A 21,425-nucleotide genomic window follows, 5' to 3' on the forward strand; every position below is an offset into this window, starting at 1 on the left:
TGCCCTATTTAATTCCCTGGTGAAGAAGCAGCAGAGATTCATGCAGTGAGATGGCTGTTGTCCTGCTGGAAGGCAAAGCTTTGTATTGAAAGAGCACAGCAGGGAAAATAGCTCTAAGGAACAGATACAAATTCTGGCTCTAATTCCTATGTGGGATTATGCCTTCGATTTTCTGGTTTCTGAAAAAGTGAGCATGAATGCAACTGCAACTTGTCTATATGGCTGGCAGAAACCTTTCACACAGTCTTTGCATCTTTGAACCACCTAGTTTGGCAGGCCTGCTTCTGTGCTTCACTAGAAGACCACCAAACCTGGTATGAACCACAAATTATCTCAAGTCTTACAAAAGAGTCAGCCCTGCCAAGTCTTTCAGAGCAGAGAAGTTCAGAATAACAATTTTTCATGACCCTGTGTGGACTGCCTACTTCCTTCCTTCCCTCCCTCCCAGAGGTTTAGCTGGAGGGAGGCTGGGCTGTTATACCCTTTAAAATCATGACACTGTCAGGAAGACAGTAGTCCAAGATTTGGACCACAAGCATTAGGACTACAAGATAATAATGAATTTAGTAATATGAGACTTAGCTTTCAAAGAGTCTCACTTTTCTGACTAAATCTAGCCTAATAGATTTTGAGGAGAGTAGCATTAAAAAAAACATGTCCTTTCTATCAAGTTGCACAAAACCTTATCTACCAGTAAAAATGAAAATATTATACTGTACACACTGTCATTGGTTATGAGATTTAAAACACTGATATCATAGTCTTGGCATCAGTAAACATTTGTTGTGTATTAGAAAGAACCCCAAAAAAGTAATGTCAATATACATTCAGAAAGAACAATTACCTCAAAGAATTCTTTGGCAAAATTGCCTTTTTTGTGGTTTTTTGTTTGTTTGTTTTTTACAAGCTTCAGGACTAGGATTTCTGATGCTCTTTTTTATTCTGGTTTTTGAGTGAGAACACATCCCATCCTTCCTGCAGATCTTCTCTATTTTTCAAGACCTCATCACCTTATGCTTGTACAGAATGGAGTTGTTTTAACTGTGGCACTAGGTGGTCTAATGAAATATTACAGTACCATTTCTTCAAGGACTCGTTCAGCTTCTTGTGCCATTTATCCTTCTCAGAATCACAGTGTTTACTTTGGACCTTTTTGCTGGAATTGCTCCTTGGTGCCTGATTGATTTGATGAATCACTGGGCTGCCACTGCCCCTTGACCCTGTTCAGGAGCAGGAATGTTTCTGCAAGGCTGGCAGCCTGTGCTCACTCCAGGCACTGCTCCAGGTCTCCGAGGAGGAGCAGCTCTTTCACTGCACGTAGTCTGCTTGGAGGAGCCTTGTTGACATCACTACAATTGTCTTCCCTTGCACACTGGTGGTAGGAGATGCAATTCAAGGAGATGTGAATGGCACAGGAGGATGGGAGGAAGAATGGTCTTCTTCCAGTCACAGATCAAATGGTTTGTTTCTTCACCAGAGTCAGAATCAGATTTCTTCCAAGGGACTCTAGGGATTTGAGGCTATGGGCCTGAGTAGAGCTGGGACTCCAGCTGAGCTGCTGTTGTTTGTTTAGGAACAATTGTTCTCACCCAGGAACTTCAGAAAACAGTATATGTTTGCAAAGGCAGGATGATGCTGCCGTTGCTGTGAAGTACCGAGTATCCTCATGTCCCCACTCTAAATGCAGTGAGAGCTGAGAGCTCTCAGCACTTTGTTGGTAGTGATCATCACCTCATGATTAGGTCCGTGGACAATTAAGGCTTTCAGATATTCCCACACAGAAGTGATGAAGAGTTGCAAACATGAGGTTCTGATTCCCACTACTGTTATGAAGTGTGCCTGCTGAAACATTTATTTCCACTTCGAGTATTTGTCCATATATGTATTCCCCTATTGGTATGCACACACAATATGGGGTTGCAATCTGAAATCTTTGGCCAGCAGGATCTGCTGTGGACATTCCTACTACTGTGTCCACCTGCTGTGATGCCAAAACTGTAAAGGGCAGTTCATGTATAATAGCACAGTTTCTTCTCAGCATTCATGTTCTCCCAGGACACTATAGTGAATAGATGTGGTAGTGCTAGTTTAGCAGTGCTAATTAGGTAGCTGTTCTCTGAAAGTTCTTTAATCAGATTGAGTTTTTAGTCAGAAATCAAATGAGATTCCTTCTTTGGGATAAGCTGTTCCACACTGGGATTGTTGGATTGAAACAATGCCCATCTTTTAAGACAAAATTACTTCTTGCTTAAAGAAAGCACCTTTTTACCAAGAAGGACCTCAGAAACTGCAAGTATTTAAAGAGACATAGTCAGTATCTGTAGCCATGTCCTTACCTTATTATCCAAGTGGAGACAGAATAACTGCTAAGCTTTTTTTTACAGAGATCAGTGGCTTTGTCAAATTCAATAGTAGGAAGGAAATCAACATTATATACTTTTGCCTCTTTACCTTATATTCATACTGGTTCAGAAAGGAACTCACAGCACTGAATAGAATCACAGCAGCAAAGGACATCCAGAGATTGCCATGAAAGAACAAATCAGTCTGGCTCTCAAAGGGGGAAACCATTCCTCCAGTGCACCCATAGCAAGGGACAACCAATACAGACAAGTGGAAAAGCTGTCCAAACAGAAAGTAGATTGCACAGAATTTGGGCAGTACTGTACATGAGAGGTGACCACAAACTGAACTTCTGAAAAAATTAAACTTCATATTGGATATGTATAAACTGGAGAGTGGTTTTGCAAGACACGTGCTGCAGTCCTTCTGCTCTGCTTCTAATCAGATTTGGTGCTTTTTTTTTTTTAACAAGCATGTTAGGAAAGCAGGATACCTGAAAACACTGCAGTGGAAAACAAGAAGGGTGTTTTTGGCCCTACAGTGTGTTATTTATGAGAATAAATTGGCACTGGATTGCATGGGAGGAAGTGATACAGAAAAAAAAAAAAAATAGGGCTTCAAATATGTAAAAGGTTGCCAGAGCTTGGCAGTGAAGTATTGCTTGTGTTCACTGTGGATAGGACAAGAAGTAATTGGTCCAAAGAAATAGAAAGCTAGAAATACTTCACGAATTAGGGAAGTTCTTCTGTCTTTAGCTGTGGTTAAGCATAATATCTAGGGCAGTTGTGAAATTCCTTCTCTGAAGAACAGACCAAGAAAATCATCTGTCAGGAATGGGTTACATAGAGGCTGCCCTGTCTTGAGGAGGAAGCATGGATCTGGGCCATGGATCTTTCCTATTTTGCAGCAATAATTTGATATAGTATAAAACTATTTGTCATTGAAATAGAAGTAGCAGACCCTTGAGAGACATGGTTTTTTTTCTCTAAGTCTTTTTCTACCCTTGCCCCTGAATGCATATCTTTTACTTTTATCCATATTGCCAGAGTGCCAGTGTCCAATGCCATGAAGGAAGATAGTTAGTCTAAAAGTTCTTACCTGCTAAAGGACAAACTGAACCCATTCCTCATGACTTCAAATCCTGCCTAAGATTTCCCATTACATACTAATGAGAAAGGACAAAACCTGACATTTGGGAAAACTTTGCTATGTTCTGTTCCTCTATGATCTTCTATGGAAATTAGGGGGAACCCCCCAGACCTGCATATTATACCGTTCTCCATCTGGCCTTCCCTCCACTCATGACTTCCACACTGGCTTGAACATGTGTACCTTTAATATTGGACACTTAACAGATTTTCTAGGACAGCAAAATGCACCTCAAATTGTGCTTGTGCAGTACCTAGCAAGTTATCCATGAGGCTTGACTAGTATTAATGCAGAACAAAAAAAATTACAACTTGGTTTTGTTTGTTTTAGTTTCACATGAATAGACTACTCATGAGGGTTCTGAGGTATTTCCAGGGGCACAAGCAACTCCATGGGCACTGGAACTAATGACCGGCTTCCAATCCATTTATGTCCTTTAGCTGAATTTTCATTCCTCATGAGCATTATAAAACATCAAAGAGAAAGAGATTAGAGATCTGCTAATTATGAGGAAAAAATTCAGTCTTTTTGTAACTTACTAATAAAAATAGAATCCCCATGGAAGAGAAAACTTAATCAATCTTATTGGCACAAAAATCATATGTAATTTATAATCTTCAAAATGTCTGTCAAATTCAGCTCTGTCAAGTCAATTAAAAAACTGTCTAATGAGCTTAAAACTTCTGTAAGTCATTTACTAGCACATGATAGACAGATGGAGAGCATGGTTGTGCCAGCTTCATTTCTTTGAGAAACTAGGATTTGTAAAACCCTACTTCAGTTACTAGTTAATTTTTCACAGTAAAATTGATACAAAGCGTGCTGTATATCCTTAATGGTTTACTTCTTTTGACTGTATTTATTTTTTTTTCTGTTTTAAATTTTTCTTATTTTGACCATTGTCAAAGCAAATGATTTTCAGCCAGAGGAATAAAGAGGTGGAAGTCTTTGCGAAGATGCATGATCACAATTGTTACCGCTGAAGATCAATAGATCACGCGAACACAGGTTGAGGTGTGGTGCAAGAAAGAGCTGAGTTTATTTTTCCTCCCAGGATTTATAGGCTTCTTACCATGGCCAGGGATTGGATGGTCAGGATAACACTTTCTCACTGCACTGGCCATGAGAGGTGCCCATTATAAGATGTGTAACAGAAAGAATGTACACATATCTATGTTTACAGTTACTGTCCTGGGAAAGTCCTTAGAAAACCATGTCAGCAAGCTCAGAAGCTGAGTTTTCAGGGCGACACACAATTATCTCCAAATGTCTTATTTTCTGGTAGAAAGCAGATACCTTGGGATCACTGTTCTGTTAGTGGTTAAAGCCACTTCCAGCTCTAGACATCTACTGGTCTAAGTAGGACTACACACTGCATCTGTGTAATAGAGCACTCAGGACCCTGTCTTCCTTCAAGATCTGTGTAATTTGATAGTCTGCATGTGGTACTAAATACAGGTTAAATATAAGATAACTGTACAGCCTCACACATATCACTGTCTTAAAATCAGATTTAAGTTCGCCACTGATTACAGATTTTCTTGCTCAGTCTAGTTTGCTGTTGAAGCTTTGCCATTAACAATGAAGCACCTGACTGAATCCAGTGCTTCTAGCAGTCTGTGTAAGAGCTCCTTTATCTTTCCATCATTTTCCACAGGGTCACAGAGTGGCTGAAGTGGGAATGGACTGCTGGAAAATGTCTAGCCCAACCCCCCTGCTCTAAGTAGAGCCAGCTGGAATAGCTACTCAAAACTGATATTTGGTTTAGTGATGAGGTTTCTTATATCCAAGCAATGTCCTATATATCACAGCAGCATTACTAATTTTTTAGGAGTTGACTTATATCTATTCCAATATTGTTAATAACTCTAAAATTAGCAATGTCAGGTGAATGCAGCTGCTAGGATCCAGAATCACAAGCATTTGGGTCCTTCTGTCTTGTCAGAGTTTTTTTTGCTTCAGGTCAGAAATAAGTCATTAATGAGTCATTCTATTCAAATGCCTTAGTGCAGGGATGTGAGTCAAACACAAGGTCAGCTTGGATGAAGTCAATCCAGTGAATCCTCCTGAATCTACATAGTCAAACAAGCACTTGCTCTCATCTGCCTGGATAAAATTAAGTGCACCTCGAAAAGGATGATTTTATTTATATCCCACTAGGAGTTTGTAAGAGAAAAAGAAAAATATGGAATAATTATGATTTTATACTCACTTTTGAGTAGATCAAAACAGGAATGGTGTTTTCCCTCTGCATCCAAAATAACAGTTTTTAAGTGCATATTTCTTTTCGCTTGGACTTGAGCTTTTCAGCTTTACTTGTCCTATCTCATGCATCTAAATTAACAAACAAAATAATTGTTCCAAGAAAAGACTGTTTTCCTACACTACCTGAAAAGAACGTATAAAAAGTAAAGCTGGGTGTAGATATCTACTCACATGGTTAAATGCCATTCCTGGTTGCGTTTTCTTGCCCTCTCCCCTTCTCCTCTCCCTTCCCCCATTTTTTTACCGTAACATTTTCTGTCTCACACATCTGGAAATTAATCTTTATTTACAGCCTTATCTGCAAATGGGGCATTGTGGTACACTGAACAAATGGAATGGCCAATCCATTATGATCAGCATTCCATTGGAAAACATGATTTAACTGTTGCCCTCAACTCAACATTAACAATCTCAAATCATTCCTGTTTTCATCTTTAAGGACCCTCAGTATTTCCTAGCTATGAACATGGATCAGTGGCCCTCGTACTGTTCTGAAAGTATTAAGAAAACAGAAAATGAGAAAAATCTCCCAAGCAAAAGGAATATAAATGAAGACTGCCAGCTCTGTAAACTCACTTTGAGGAAGATAATGTCTGTCTTTTATGCATACATCAAACTCTCCATCATGCCTTTGCACAAGTGAAGCAAGAATTTGGCTTTCTGGTTATATAGTTATTTAATAAAAAATGTACAGCAACAAAGAAAGCCTAGCAGCTGGCTTCTGATGCACACAGCACAGCAGTTCCCCAGGCTATCCTGCCAGGCATCTTAGGTGGTTCAGGTACTGGCTAATGGTCTCTGCAGATTAGACCATACATTTCTGCAAGTACTGAGTATGACCTGAGCAGAGTATTTTTCTCCCTCTGCCCATCTCTTTTGTGTGGTTTGTCAGTCACTATAAAATTTCGTGCAATTTTATTGCTGCGGCTTTTCCTGTACTCATTCCTCTAAGCCACATCTGGAATGCTACACATCTCCATCTGACAGATTTCTGCTGGCTTTTCAATAGCTTCAGTAAAGTGATATTGGCATAAATACTGTAAAAAAGTGGGGGCCCCTTTGCAGCACAAATCATCACAATATGTCTCCATCTGCCACTGAGCCTGAAAGTTTAGTACTGATAATTTTTGTCTATGACTATTTTGAGTCAGCAGCCGTGCTGTTGTTAGCAGGAATTGTACAATAAATGCATTTTTCATTGTGAATTACATGCAAAACCCTGTGCATGTGAGCATTTACTTTGAATATGTCTAAATACAGGTTTGTCTATTTGTACAGACATAAGTGTTTTGTGGCTGACTCACAGGGTGAGTAAAATGAGCAAGTTAATACCCTTAACTCAGTAATTAGCAGAAAACCTATATTAATAGACTTTATTAATTGAGTTTCCCAAGGTTTTGCGCCTCAGAGTTGAACCACACAAATTCAGATACACTCCCCCTGCTCCTCACCATGCGTTATCTGTCTACTCACAAGGGCTGGACTTTTCCCTTCCTCCATGCCAACATCTCTGGCACTCATGAAGCTCCACAGCACTTTCTAAATAAGCAAAAAAGCTCTCTCTGACTGCTAAAAAATCTCTTTATAGTATACAAAATGTGTTTCATTTAGTATGAAAATAAGGAGCATTAGTTTTTTTTGCAATTTACTCCCTAAAGTATCATCAACAGATGGGAATGAAAACAAACTTTAGATAGATAAGGTAACAAATATTTTTGCATTGACAGTTCTGTATTAGACAAGTTTTAAAGAAAATCCCCTCGGTTTAATATATTTCCTGAAGAAAATTTAGAAATCCCTAAAAGCCCCCATCAGGAACTGTTATTTGATGCTTTTGGACCTGGCAAATAGCAGTACTAACTCCTACCATCGGCCTTTTTGTCTTAATTTTTCTTTTGTTTCCTTCTCAGAACCTGATGGCCTGAAATGCTGACTGACTCCCACCACCTTGGCATTGCTATGCACTTCTGAGATTCGTGACAGGTAAAAAGGGGAGGATTTTCTATCTTTCCTATAGGTTACCCCTAGGAGAAGTGGAACAACTGCTCATGCAATAGGGACGTCAGAGATATAAATATGTGTCAAAGCCCCAAATGATGAGATAGAAAACTATGGTTATGGCAGGAAATTAAAATGCTCTGGGATTTTTTTTTCCATTTGCATTAATAACTTTTTCACAATTTCAGTTTCATTTTACATGTCAAATGCAAAATATTTGCAACATAAATGTCAAGCTTTTTGCTAAAAAATTATGTATATATCTCAAAATTTTGAACATGTCAGTGGAAAACTGGCAGTCATGATAAGGCAAATCGCCAACATTAGCTTATCCCACAAGGACACATCTATACAGACTATTGAATGAACAGTAGAAGAGGTAAGGATATTCCATTTATTACCTTACTTATTAATCACAGTGAAATGTTTACAGTTTCTTGCAAAAATTAATTTTTCCTCTTGAGAAATACCAGTTCTGTGTCTTGATTTGCTAGATGTCTTAGCCCAAAGGTTTTCCAAGCCATTCCTCAGTGTTAAAACTTTACTAGAATATTGCAGGTTGGGGCACAGAAATGTACATTGAGAATGTCTTTTCCATATCCATATGGTAATGCAGCATCAAAATTGGACAGAAAAGTGAACTTCTTCTTTATAAGAAGACCATATGTGTAAACACACACATTAATTTCTTTTGAAACTATAGAAATTAATGCAATGGTTTTACAAATAATCTCTTATTTCTGAAAGTACTACAAAAACTAGAGTGGCTCCACTCTGTTTTGAGAATTGTGCATGACCTAAGAAGTTGATATGAAGTAATAGCTAATATGAAATAGGTTGTGATTTACCAACTGCATTGTTAAATCACAATATGTAATGGTCTGTGAGGAGAAACAACAGAGGGAAGAAAGTATGTATATAATTATGTAGCTAAACAATGCACTCTTTCTGAGAAATAGGACCCACCACATTATGAACTTGTCCTGGACAGGAATGAAAATGCACAAGCAATGATCCTTCCAGGATTATAACGCTACAGTGGTTTGCTCTGGAATTTCTCTAAGAACTCTTTCAAATCATTCCATGCTCTGGGACATACAGGAGCACTATGAAATCCCAGTTTGTAGAAGGAAAAAAAAGCAGTGCTGGCACAAATGTTCCAGAAATAAGCAAGTAAGACTGTTTAATTTTAGTCTGTATGCATCATTAAGAAAAGAAATAAATCTTAAGTGCAGTATTCAGGTGTTAAATCTGGAACTAGATTGTACACAGATGCATTGGCATAAGGATAGGGAAAAGTATTTTTAGTACAGGCAACACAGAAGCCACAGAGCTGATCTGCAAACCTCAGTGCTTGAAGTAACCGTCCATGGCCTTGGCATATATTCCCCCTTCTCTGTCGAGGGCTGCACCCAGGACAGCTGTAAGCAGGACTTCTTACCTTAGCTATTTCTTTGGCTGTCATGGCAGGTCAAGTGGATTCGTGCCACAAGATGCCAGGTTCAGATTTCAGTAACTCAGTTGCACTATCTCTCTCCTCAGAAGGCTGTTAATGTCTTCTGGAAGAGAACTGGAAGAGAATAGTTCTCCCCCTCCCCAGAAGAGTCAACTAGTTCTGGATAGAGCATTCCTGCCGAGGGCATGTGATTTCAGTAAAAATCATACTTCATCTGTTCCATGCAATTAAGAATAGTTGCTAATAACAAAACTCATCTCCTCATTTTGATTCTAGATGGAAACAGAAAAAACAACCATAAGAACTGAAAGATTACATTAAAGACCCTTCAAACACTGCAAAAAAAGTGGATATTATCCACACATCTTCAAATATAGTAAATATTTCACCCCCACTTTGAAAATATTCCATAAATATTATTAGTCTTAATAATAAATTCAGGTAATATATTAAATACCAGGGTCATTTGTTAAATTAGGCATTACCTCCAAAACCTTTTTCTGTACTCAGAACTGCAGATATTTTTTAAAGTCTGGACCTTACAGTGTATTGGTCTCAACCTGCCAAATATATCAAGTTAGCAGGAAAGAGTTCTTTTGATCTATGAATCCAGCACAGTGCCCCATGGTTCAATGAGTAACTAGAAGATGAGCAAGGAAATATGGAAGCATTCAGTTAAGACTGCCTAATTTCTCTCAAAGGGAGGTTAATTGATTTTTAGAGGAAATTCTGAACAGGAAATAGCAGGAGCTGATTTTTTCATACTGCTGTCATATGACTTGTGCCTTCTTGCTTTAAAATGGATGTTTTTGTGATAAAGTCATTGCCCTAGTGTTCAGAATCTCTCTGCTTCATTTCTGTTCAGCTGCAGTTTCCCTTTCCCTTATGTTTAGGAGCAGGAGGATGTTATCTTCTCACACCACAGGGATGGCTGCTGCTAGGCATGAAGAACTATAGGTTTCTTGATTGTCCAGTGATGACAATACAGCTTCTATGCAGAGTTGGGAAATCTTCCTATATATAACCATGAATGGCTTAATTTCTTTCAATTTAATAATAAAACTGATTTAAGGTGTATTTCAAGTTTGAACACCAGTCTTTGGTGGAGACATCAAATAAGCTGACCTAAAAAAAAAAAAAATTATCATTGTTGACAATTAATATTGTTAAATAAACAAAGAAAATTATAAAGTCTTCAACCAAAAACAATGAATTAAATCCTATGGAGGGATTTGGAACTGTAGAAAAAAATAATCACCTCAGTGTCCTCTGTGTAGAATTGAGTTTGCTTCCTTCTCAAATAAGTGGGAGCTTTGCATTGATATATTAATAACAAATTCAAAAGAAAAGTGACACTTTATTTCTGCCTTTTATTTAAAAGGAAGAATTTACAAGAAGAATAAACCAAAAAATAATTTGGTCTATTCCCATTTTACTGCCTGTGTATGCTCCATTTCCCTGAAAATTGTGCAAATCTAAACCTGAGCATTTAACACTGTTCTGGTTTTATTTCCTCTCCTTTATGAGCATTGGAACTTTTTAAATGGAGAACTGTTGTTCTCTAGAACAGTGATTGACAATATCTTTGGAACTTAATCTCACTTAAGAAAGCAATTGATCATCCAGTTGTCAGTAGTTTCAGCTCAAAACATTGTCCCTATTTCTTCAGCATCCAGGGTGAGCTACTGCACATAGTTAAACCCACTGGATTACATCCACATCCAAATGGGTGGTCCTTTGCTTCTGGCTGCAAAAACCTAGACACTGCACTGAACTGAATCTTTAAAAACCAGGACAGAATAATTTGCTTGGGCTCCAGCTCTAAAATCCTGTAAGCTCAAAAGTACTCCAGTCTCACCAGCAAGGAGTGGCTTAAAAATTAAAAAGTCTTTTAGTTGTTGCTATTTGCAAAAAGGCAGAAACAGCAACCCCAGGAAGTAAACTGGATTGAATGATCAGTCAAAGACTGCCTTGCATAAAACTGAAATCATTAGGTTTCTTTTTCTTCATATACATGAAAAAAAAGCTTTGATCAAAAATTATTTATTTCAGCTATTCATATTTATCTATTTCAGCTGCTAACAGTGCAGTGCAGAGCAGTGATAGTAGCTATCCTCTCCTTTGTTTTCTTTTCCATCAACATTATTTTAAAGTGAAAAAAATCAGCTCATAATGGCAGTGTCAAGACTATCTGCCAGAAGTTATGGAATGACTATGTAATCTCCATGACTAAAATAATTTTCTAAGTTACAAGTTACCTTATTACAGCTGTTGCTAAGATTTGAAGTGTGATTTTCAATGCAACCCTCCAGCTTCCAGACTGGTACATTACAAAGTATTGAAAAGAAATTCACTTGCTTCTAAAGGAGAAACACCAAACACTTCTAGCTCTAAATATATCAAGAAGAACAGGTAATGATCAGTGATTATTGATCAATGATAATTAACAAGAGAAAACGTAAAAATCTGTCCAACTCATTTGCCTGATTCCGACTGTGGCCATAGCAGCTGGCAAGGAAAGGCATTAAAACAAGCCAAACACAGAATGATACTTAACCTTTGCAAAATATGTTGATGTTTTTTTTTTAACTCTGTGTGTGCATGTGCATATATGACATATCTGCAAAAGAGCTAAAATGATATCTTAAAATGAGATTTGGAGAAGGCCATAAACATGAGGAGCATCTACACAACAAAATGTAACATAGAACAAAATATCAACAACACAACAGCTAAGTTTTTCAGCAAGCAGAGGAAATTCTTGTACCTTGATGTACCACATTAGGCCATTACAGACACATGCACACAACCTCTAAAAGCAAAGTAAGATATTGTCTTTCTAACACACAGTTTTATGATGAAATATATACTATTCATTCCTTTCCAAAGTCTGGGAGAAATCAAGCCTGTCAATGAAATTAAACAGCAACAGACCTGAAATTAGTAAAAGGAAATTTATACTGCATAAAGTGTATAATCAATCTCCAGAGTTCTCAATAGAAGGAAAATTTGGATTAAAAATCTGGGATATTTATATGAATAACAATAATATTTGCAGTTATGTTAGTGCAAAATAAACCACACAGGCACAAAGGCAGACCCACCCATTAAACGCCTGGGCTAAGAATGATGTCTTCTTTTTAGGAGTGTTAATATATGGTTTTTAATGATAAATACTTGACACCTTCCACCAGTGAATTTGACACTGGCAGCTTTCAAGTGCAGGATAATAGATTAGAAGAACCTCTGGTATAATCAGCATCAGGTTTCTTTTCCTTCAACATCCCCCTTCCTGATCTACAAGGGTGGTCTTCTCCACAATGGAAACAATGTCGTGCCAAGTTATTACATAGTTTAATTTTTATTTTTTATTTTTTTTATTTTCAAATGGCTTTAGAGAGCAGATGTTCCCATGCAAGCATTAGAGCTCTTTCTCTGTGGATGTCTGCAGCACAAACAGAACACTGAATCTCATCCAGCTATCACTCAAGTCCATGGCAAAACTCCCACTGAGCTGACCAAGGTGAGGGTTTGGCCCACTCACCGTGATAGTCTGTTCAGCTCCTGCCCCATCCTGCAGCTAGCAAGGAGTACACACATGTTAGTGTTCATGATATTATTATTTGGGCTGTCTGATGTGCAAAATCACAGGTACAATCCTTGGATGGAATTATTTATTTTCTTTCTGGAAGAAACCATGGCAAATCTTCTTCTCTTATAATGGACAAATCCTTAAATACTGTGAGTTCAGCTTAACTTTTCAGAATGCAGTGGTTTATCCAAAGTTTACCCAAAACCCCCACATTTTAGAATTGGTCAAAAATTCTCATCAGAACTTAATTTTAGGAGGGTTTTGAGATTTCCAGATTTCCTGGTGTTATGGCTCACCCAAAACCAGTTAGATACATACAATGTATAACAAGTATTTTAAAGGTGAGGAAATTTACCACTGAATTTTAGTAGGTGGGAACCTGGTGCCCAGGGAAATGAAAAAAATTCTGCCTGCTATTACTTGTGTTAGTGGCAGAATCCTTACCTGCTCTACTCAGCTTTCCCTTGTGAGAAAAAACAGCCTCTCCACAGGAATTTCAGACTTCCTTCCATACCCATCTCTTTTTGGGAACCAGATATGCAGGTTCTGTAAAATTTTTAGATATGTATTTTTATCAGATTATGCAAATACTTCTGAGTATCTCCAAAAGGCTTAAAAAAGGTAGTTAGAACAATTGACACATGCCAGAGGATTCCACTGCTTTAGGTGAACCTGCTCATTCACAGCAATTTTGCTTTTTATTGATCCTTCCCTCCTGTATTTCTGAGAGATGCTGAAATGGTGCTGAAGTGATGCTGTTACGTTTTTACACATTTCCAGTCATTTTATTTCCCTGTCTTGCATTTTGTGGGGGGCTGTTTGGTGCCATGAAGAGATTTTTCCCCATAGAATCATAAATAAGTGCTTATGTTCAAAACTCTCATGAAGATCCATACCAGGGTTTAAAAAAACTCTTGAGAAAGTGGGTAACAAATTCTTGATCACTCTATTAGCTGAATAATGTCAATCATTGATGTCCTTGCAACTGTCTACAAGACTGAACATTTGTATTGTTTTAAAGGACTCATCAAGAAATGTACTGAAGACTACATGGCTTTCTTGGGTGATGTTTCAAGTACTCTCACAGGAATCAAATGCCAAGGAAACCAAATAGCTGGGATGAAAAGTTAGAACTTGTGTTCACACCTCAAAACTGGCATTTTGACATGCTGGACATTCTTATTTTTCCTAATCCAATTCAAATTCCCCGCCCCGTGAGTAATTTATACTCACAGGAAGAGATGCCTCATTCTAAGAATTATTTTCTTATATTTTGTTCTCTTTGGTTTGTGATGATTCACTGATTCCTGAAATTCTCCAGCAGCAAGGCAATCCCCACTCACACCAACGAATCCCAATGACTCAGATGGGACTCAGAGAAGCAGCAGTTGCAAAATAAGATATATTTGTTCAAACACATGGGCCAAGACACAATACAGAGAAGCAGGACCAATATTTCTCATTCACAATACTGTAAATAAAATTTGTGATTGTTTGCAAGATAAAGACTTCATGAGGAATGATGTCTTGTCAGAGATACTAGGAAACCTGCTGTTTACAACCTTAGAAGACACTCAGTAATTTTTTTAGCAAAGCAACAGATTTTGTGGTTTGCTTGAAATGAACTGGTCTACAGGAAGGCAAGAGGCTTAACTAAGGACTTCGCAAAATTGAGTATTTTCTTTAAAGAAAAACTGTAACTACAAAAAAGGTAAAGAGATTTTGGATTATAAAACCTTTTTACATTTTATTTCCTATTATTAATTTCTTAAAATATATATATAAAAATGAGGATCTGACTAAATGAATCAGGACATCAATTGATAAATGTCTGTCCTTGTAAACAAATAAATAATTATTTACAATCTTTGGCAAAACAAAATGAAATTTCATCAATCTCACTCTCTCACACACACTTGCAAGGAAAAAAGAAAAAGAAATTTAAAAAAACCCATCATAAATAATTTACATAGAATAGGAAAATTATGATACAGTCCAAATATTAACATCTTCATCCCTAAACCGATGTCTCTCTCTGACAAAACAAAAAACCCTACACAGCCATTACTCATTACATTTAATGAAGTCATCCTCCCTTCTCCTTGGAACTTGGGGATGCCATTTGAAACACCAAAAGAAACTGAAATATTTAAAAACCTCATTAAGGGGATTTGTGAAGACAAAAAAAAACCCAAAACAAAAGAAAAAACAGCAACAAAACAGACAGAAATATTTTTTTTAAAAAATTGGTAATATGAATACTATAAAATGTGCAATAAAGCCAGCAAGTGCTGATTCCTTTCTAATGAATATAGCCACAAAATCTATTTCAAGGGAGAAAAAGTTGATTCAATATTTAGCTCACTGTGCCCTAGAAGAAGGCAGAGGTACTGTATTCTTCCATCAGGTATCCCATCTATGAATAAAATTACACCAGCCTGTGTTCTTTTTGTGAACAAAGCTCATACATCTTAAACAAAACAAGAATGTTAAACATGTCTATACTATTGTTTATCTGAGTAACTGTTGTATCTGTTTAGAATAAACACTGGTATCCCTTCAGCATGATTTAAACAGTTCTATATACAGCAGACATATGTAACAACACAAAAATATTAAAATTAGGGTAACTGGGTATATATTAAGGTTCCATTTGTAAATTACTTATTACTATTCATTTAACTTTAAAGTATACATGACTATAACCCTTGGAACCATACTTAAGTGCAGGCCATGCTTTGACAATATCTACATATTGTGATATGCTTTCAAAAGTAGCTTTAAAATATCATTCATTCTAAATGTATTATTGATGGATTATATGCTTTAAAATCAATTATCAGAGAAGGTAGCTTGGTGTGATAATCACAATAAATACTAACAAAATATTTATAAATGGAACCTTAAATTCATATGTTACCAAATTAAGTAATGGTGGCTTTGCCACCTTTTCAAAAACCCACATCAGGATTCAGGATGTCAAAGTGCTTTTTGCAGCAGAGGTGGAAAAGTGGTTCAGGTTCATTTGGCTCCACATGGATATTGTATATTCTTTATTACAAGACAATGCAGAATATGATGAAAACAGGGCAAACAGGCAACTGGAAATAATTTTTTGAGTCAGACAATAGTGACAGCTTCAGATGTTTAAATGAATCACTCTTCTCTTTCACATGAGAGTTTCTAGTTCAATTCTGTTTGGCCTAATGAAATGCTTTAGGTTGAAAATTTGACAGTTCTACCAATAATAATTTTAAGAAGTATTCCTAAGATTGTCCTAATCAACTAAGCACCTCTTTGAATCAAGAAATGCTAATAATTGATCTTTAATATCCAAAGTAATTTTCACTATTGGTGTGGCCCCCTATTACTTTGCTAAAATTAGACCCAGAAGCTCTGTGTTACTGAAGTCCAGTCTTGATCAGAACAAGGAAATGTCAACCATACACCCGAAAAATTAAGACACATTTTTCCTCACTTAAACGTAACAACTGATAATCATCATCCCCCCTCTTTTTCTCCATATATATAAATACATTAAGTAATTACATTTTTTATATGTAAACGTCATTCTTTAAAAAAGACAAGTAAACAATCAAACAAGTTTTGCTAAGTTTGCACTCTACAAAAGTGTTCTAATACATCAATCTGCTTTTGCTTCAGTGGTGGGTCCGACGTTCACGTTTAGGTTTCATTAGTCCTGGCTGTGAGAAGGCACTTGGGTGGAAGGGTGGCCGATGCACTCCTGGCGGCTGGAAGCATCCTGGAGAGTGGAGCATGAGGAGAGAGGGCAGGAGGTACACAAAAATAGAAACTGGGAGTACCAGGTTGTACTGAGGTGTCTGGGTTGCATAGCATCTACAGTACTTTGCTGGTAATGCAGCAACCATTGCTCAAGCATCTGAAAGAAATGGGAAAATATATATTAATTGTGGCTGGGGTTCTTTTGGTTAGGAAGTCAATCACACAAGAACTCCACCATGATACACTAAAGAGATGAAGCACAATGCTTTCTGTTCTTCATTTTCCTACAAATGTGAGGACATTTATATAAAAAACACATGTGCCTACATATGGAAAGAGACAAGCATGTGTATGTGCAGCTATGTATCTAAATGTATATACAAAATCATATATAAGAAAACCTGGAAAAGCATTTTCTGTATTTCCAAACATTTCAGACAAGGCATTACAGACAGGCACGTTCATTAAAGGTATCTGCTCTCTTTTGCATGCCTCTTGAAAGAGGGGTGATCCAGAAGTATCTGTGCCTGCAGGACATACTGAAGTAGCCTACAGAGGACAGGATATACAGAGAGAATTTTAAGCAAGTCTCACTTAGATATTTCTACCGCATTTTTTCCAGGTGGATAGTACTAAACATCTGGGGTTTATTATTCAAACCAAGATTACTCTATGGGCAAGGGGCATTCATGGCATTTCGCCGAAGGTTTATGCCATGCTATGATATTACAGATTGCTTTTCATTTAGAGGATACTATTCATTTAGATAATTTGTGCTTGTTCCACAAGTTATGAAAGGCTTAAGCATCTTCCAGACATTTTTTGTAACTAACCTCTGCATTCATATTTGAGGTCAGAGAAATAGACCATCTCTTGAGAGAAGACAAAAAGACCTAATCGTCCACCAGCAAAAGTTGTATCATAGATTGGTCCAGAATCCACCATGACTTGTTTCCCTTCATAAACCAAAACCCTGTAAAGAAGAACATAAATTAAACAAGGAGGATAACAGAGTGTCCAGTGTAAGAGCTGGTAACTATCTCTAAAAACTAAAACAGAATTAATTTTAACAAGACACCAGAAAACCCAACCTCATTGTAGGGATCTCATCTCTATCTCACACCCACCTGGCTGGCAGTCATAACACATTAATCAGAAGCAGTGGGGCTGCTCCTTAAGTAATTTTATGCATACCATCTGCAAAAGATTTCCCAGTTCTTTATTTAGAACAGTCATGTCTCCTGGAATGAACTATGTCATGTTCTAGCATTCACTGATAAGCCCCTGTCCCAGTGAACCCAGGGGTTAGCACACGACCTTGTCACATCACTGAACAAAGCTGTCTGCAGCTGTGTGAACAGCTGATTTATTTATCTTTAGATGCAAGGGCCAACATCAGAAATTGGAAGAATCATCCCTTTAGAATCAAACAAAACATTAATTGGAGACATGTTCAATCTCAATTTCAGACATTTTAAGAGCTTAATGAAAGCTGGAAGGATTTAGACACAAACAGCTAGACTAATAATAAATTGGAAAAAGAGAACTTGGTGGGTATTTTTTTTGTTTTTGGAGGGGTTTTTTTAGTATTTAAGGCATCCACCCTGGAGACAAAAGACCTTGAAAGACAGCACTTCATTTTCTTTCTTTATTAGAGAGACTGCATTTCCACAAACTTGGATCCTCTATTTCTCCTGGGAGACCTTGAGATAGTCTAGATTTTTAGGCTCTCAGTCTCCTGGGCCAAATGAAAAATTACTCTATAGTTTGTTAATTAGACTAGTCTTTGTAGGCAGGGATTATTGTCCTGCTTCAATTGACAATATATTAATTATACACAGCAAGATGGCTTCATGAGGATGAAAACACTTGAACAGCTTCCTAGAACTCAGGGGTTAGAACTAGTTAGAACTCAGAGGCAGATTTCTGTTTAGACAGAAATGCATGCCCAGCACTTGTAATAAAGTGTTCTGTTTCCTGAAAAGTGCACAAATACAAGTATGAAACTGCTCCCTGAGATCAGAATTAATGGATGGTAAAAGGAACAGTAAAAAAAGTGTCAGATTTTCAGGTTCATAAAATCCTATTTACTATAATTCTCAAAATATCAAGAACACAAAATATATGGGAAGAGTTTAATAGTTCATTCAACCCACCAAAAAATTACATCTCTGATCATGTTCATATGGAATTGATATTTCTGTACAAATAAAATTTTTTTGTGACTACATTAGTGAAAAAAATAATTGATTTTCTATCAGAACACCCCTCAAAGTATGAAGGAATTTAATGCCCCAAACCACAGTTTTTGCTATAGATTGATCTAATGTGATACCAGTGGTATCACATACCATTATGTAGATTCTGTAAAGGAAGTTACAGGTAACAGCAACATGAATAAAAAAAAAAAAAAAAAAATCGAGCTTCTTTTTGACCTGTATCAGTCAATGCTTTGCACAGCAATACACTGAAGCATAAAGTCCTCTCTTTCAAAGAAACAGGTAACATAGTCTGTCCTAATTTGTCTATACTTTGTTGTTCACAAATGAAAATCCCTTGCACATAAGCACAAGGAAGACCTTTGGAGGCAAGGTCTGACTCTACCCCTGAAAAATATCCTTTACACTTCTAGTAGTTAGTAGAAGATAAAACTGACATGGGCAGTTAATGCTCAGTCTTTGGAACATCAGCTAAGCAGCTGGGCTCTACAGAAAGTCATTTGCCACAGCTCCTTGTATGAATTACAGATGTGCATATGGCCACTTCTGCAGTGTCTTGTGTAAGCCACTACGGGAGACAGGATGCTGAAGTAGACAGGCCCTTGGCCTACTTCCCTGAGGCAATGCTCATGTTTATAATTATTTTCATTCACTGAAATTCCACAGGCTGGGGAGCAATCTCATGTTCTAATCTTGCTTTGAGTTTTGCTCAGGAATTTTTGGTCTCTTTACAGAAAAGTTATTGAGAAAGAGATATTTTTTTTTTCTTTAATTTAAGGGTATTTAGCTGATGTAAATATTGAACCATCCAGACTAAATTAAACACATCTGAAAAGGAAAATAACTTGTTCTGAAGATAACAAAATGTTCCCAAATGCTGGACAAACTGTCACACAAGTAACACAATTATCAGAAACAACAATGAAACTGATAACATAGCTTTTAAATCAACAGAGACAAAAGCATTGCTACTAGAAAATGCAGAGGTACAGAAATATTTCTTACTTTATTAATCCTGTTTTAGGCCTGTGAACCAAATGCCACCTGTAAGCAGTATAATCTTTCCAGCCAATGTTCTTGGGATCATGCCACAAAGTACGCACCTACAGAAGGAATACAAATGCCTTATTAGAAACATGACATGCCCCAGTAACTCTATGTCCACCAGAGTAACTGCCAAAGCTTATTTTCTGCAGAGTATGAAACTGAAAATAGTTTAACATTTGACTGTATCAAAAGACTTATTTTATGGGGTGAGATAATGTAAATTTCTGTCTTATCATCTGCAGTTTCATAACTTGAGTCACTGAAGACCATTACAGCATTGAACCCTGACTTCCCTTATGACGTCAGAGAATCAGCTGAATTCGAAGAGATCCACAAGAATGACCAAATCCAACTCCTGGCCATGCAAAGGACCATCCCCAAGAGTCACACCATGTATCCAAGAGTAACGTCCAAATGCTTCTGGAACTCTGGGTTTGCACATCCACACAACCAGGCTGACAGAGTCGATGCTGCATGAGTACCTCCAGTGACAGAGAGGAACTGCAGCTTGCATAAATGTTACTGCCTGTGGCTGCTCCTTGAAAACTTCCACCCAGTAACAGTTCTGTCAATTCCTATCCACATGTGAAGCCCTACTAACCTAATTTCCAAAATGAATAAGTTTCTTCCATGTTTGGACCCTATTTGTAACAGCATCAGTTTTTTTCTCTTTTTTAAATGTCTTTTATCTTTTTTTTGTCACTGGTCACTGTACTCTAAACCATGTAAAACTCTAACTGGAACAGCAAAGGAGCAAGTGCCAATACAGAAACAGCAAATGATTTGTGCATAAATGAGACATCTCTCTCATTTTCCTTTTGATCACATCTCATCTTCCCTTTTATACATGTGATTTTCTTTGAAATACAATGCATGTGTTACTACTGGCACTACTAATAACAGAACTGAAGAAAAACTGATAAACATCCACAAAAACTGAGGTGTGAAAGGAAATTCATTTTGAAACATGTCCATTACTTTTAAAATATTAGTCATGCACTGTTGGCCTGAAGTTTTAAATCTCTCACCTGTCCAGGGGTGTTTCCTGTGTGCCAGAGAGCATTTCTTAAATGTTCACCAGTACCAGTTGTTGAGTTCACTACTTTGAGTGACACACCAGAATAGCCATAAGCCCTGGTGGGTTTGTCCTCCCAATAGGTCTGAGTGACCTGCTTCCACATCAGAACATAAAACCGACTGCTGGACTGGTAGCCAAACACAAAGCCAGCATAGTCATCGTCACGATCTGTGTTAACGTAGAACGTCCCGCTGAAGTCAACAGAGCTGAACTCATCATAGCCTGGGAGAGGACAAAAGAGACAAACCACTGAGTTACAATGCTGGGTCCAGTTACACACACCCAAGAGTCCCAGCTACATCCTGAATTTTGGTAGGAGACATAAGTGGTATTTCTCAGTGTCCTCACCTGTAGAAGAGGAGGTAATTACACTTGCCTGCATGGAGACTTCTGGAGAGAAGTTGCTTACAAGGGGCATTGAAGACATCAGGCACTATACTTACATTTTTTCAATTTTGTATTTTATGTATGTTACAGTCAGGGATGAGATGAATGGACAACAAATGCAGGCAGCTTTGAGCTGTTTATACTTTG

General features: G+C 37.4%; 1 protein-coding gene across 1 annotated transcript in view; it reads right to left on the bottom strand.

Moving 5' to 3' along the window:
- Window positions 1-14,220: 14,220 nt before the first annotated feature.
- The window catches only part of THBS2 (thrombospondin 2), a 32,667-nt gene continuing 25,462 nt past the window's right edge, over window positions 14,221-21,425 (bottom strand). The window contains exons 19-22 of the mRNA XM_005518572.3: window positions 20,842-21,113; window positions 19,772-19,869; window positions 17,381-17,520; window positions 14,221-16,704 (exon numbers count right to left, since the gene is read on the bottom strand). Coding sequence (XP_005518629.2) covers window positions 16,697-16,704; window positions 17,381-17,520; window positions 19,772-19,869; window positions 20,842-21,113 — 518 coding nt within the window. The 3' untranslated portion in view covers window positions 14,221-16,696. The remainder of the gene's footprint in view (window positions 16,705-17,380; window positions 17,521-19,771; window positions 19,870-20,841; window positions 21,114-21,425) is intronic.

The sequence above is a fragment of the Pseudopodoces humilis genome, chromosome 3, assembly GCF_049639895.1.
Source record: "Pseudopodoces humilis isolate 2021_Gansu_Grassland_sample_001 chromosome 3, ASM4963989v1, whole genome shotgun sequence".
Classification (NCBI taxonomy): Eukaryota; Metazoa; Chordata; class Aves; order Passeriformes; family Paridae; genus Pseudopodoces; species Pseudopodoces humilis.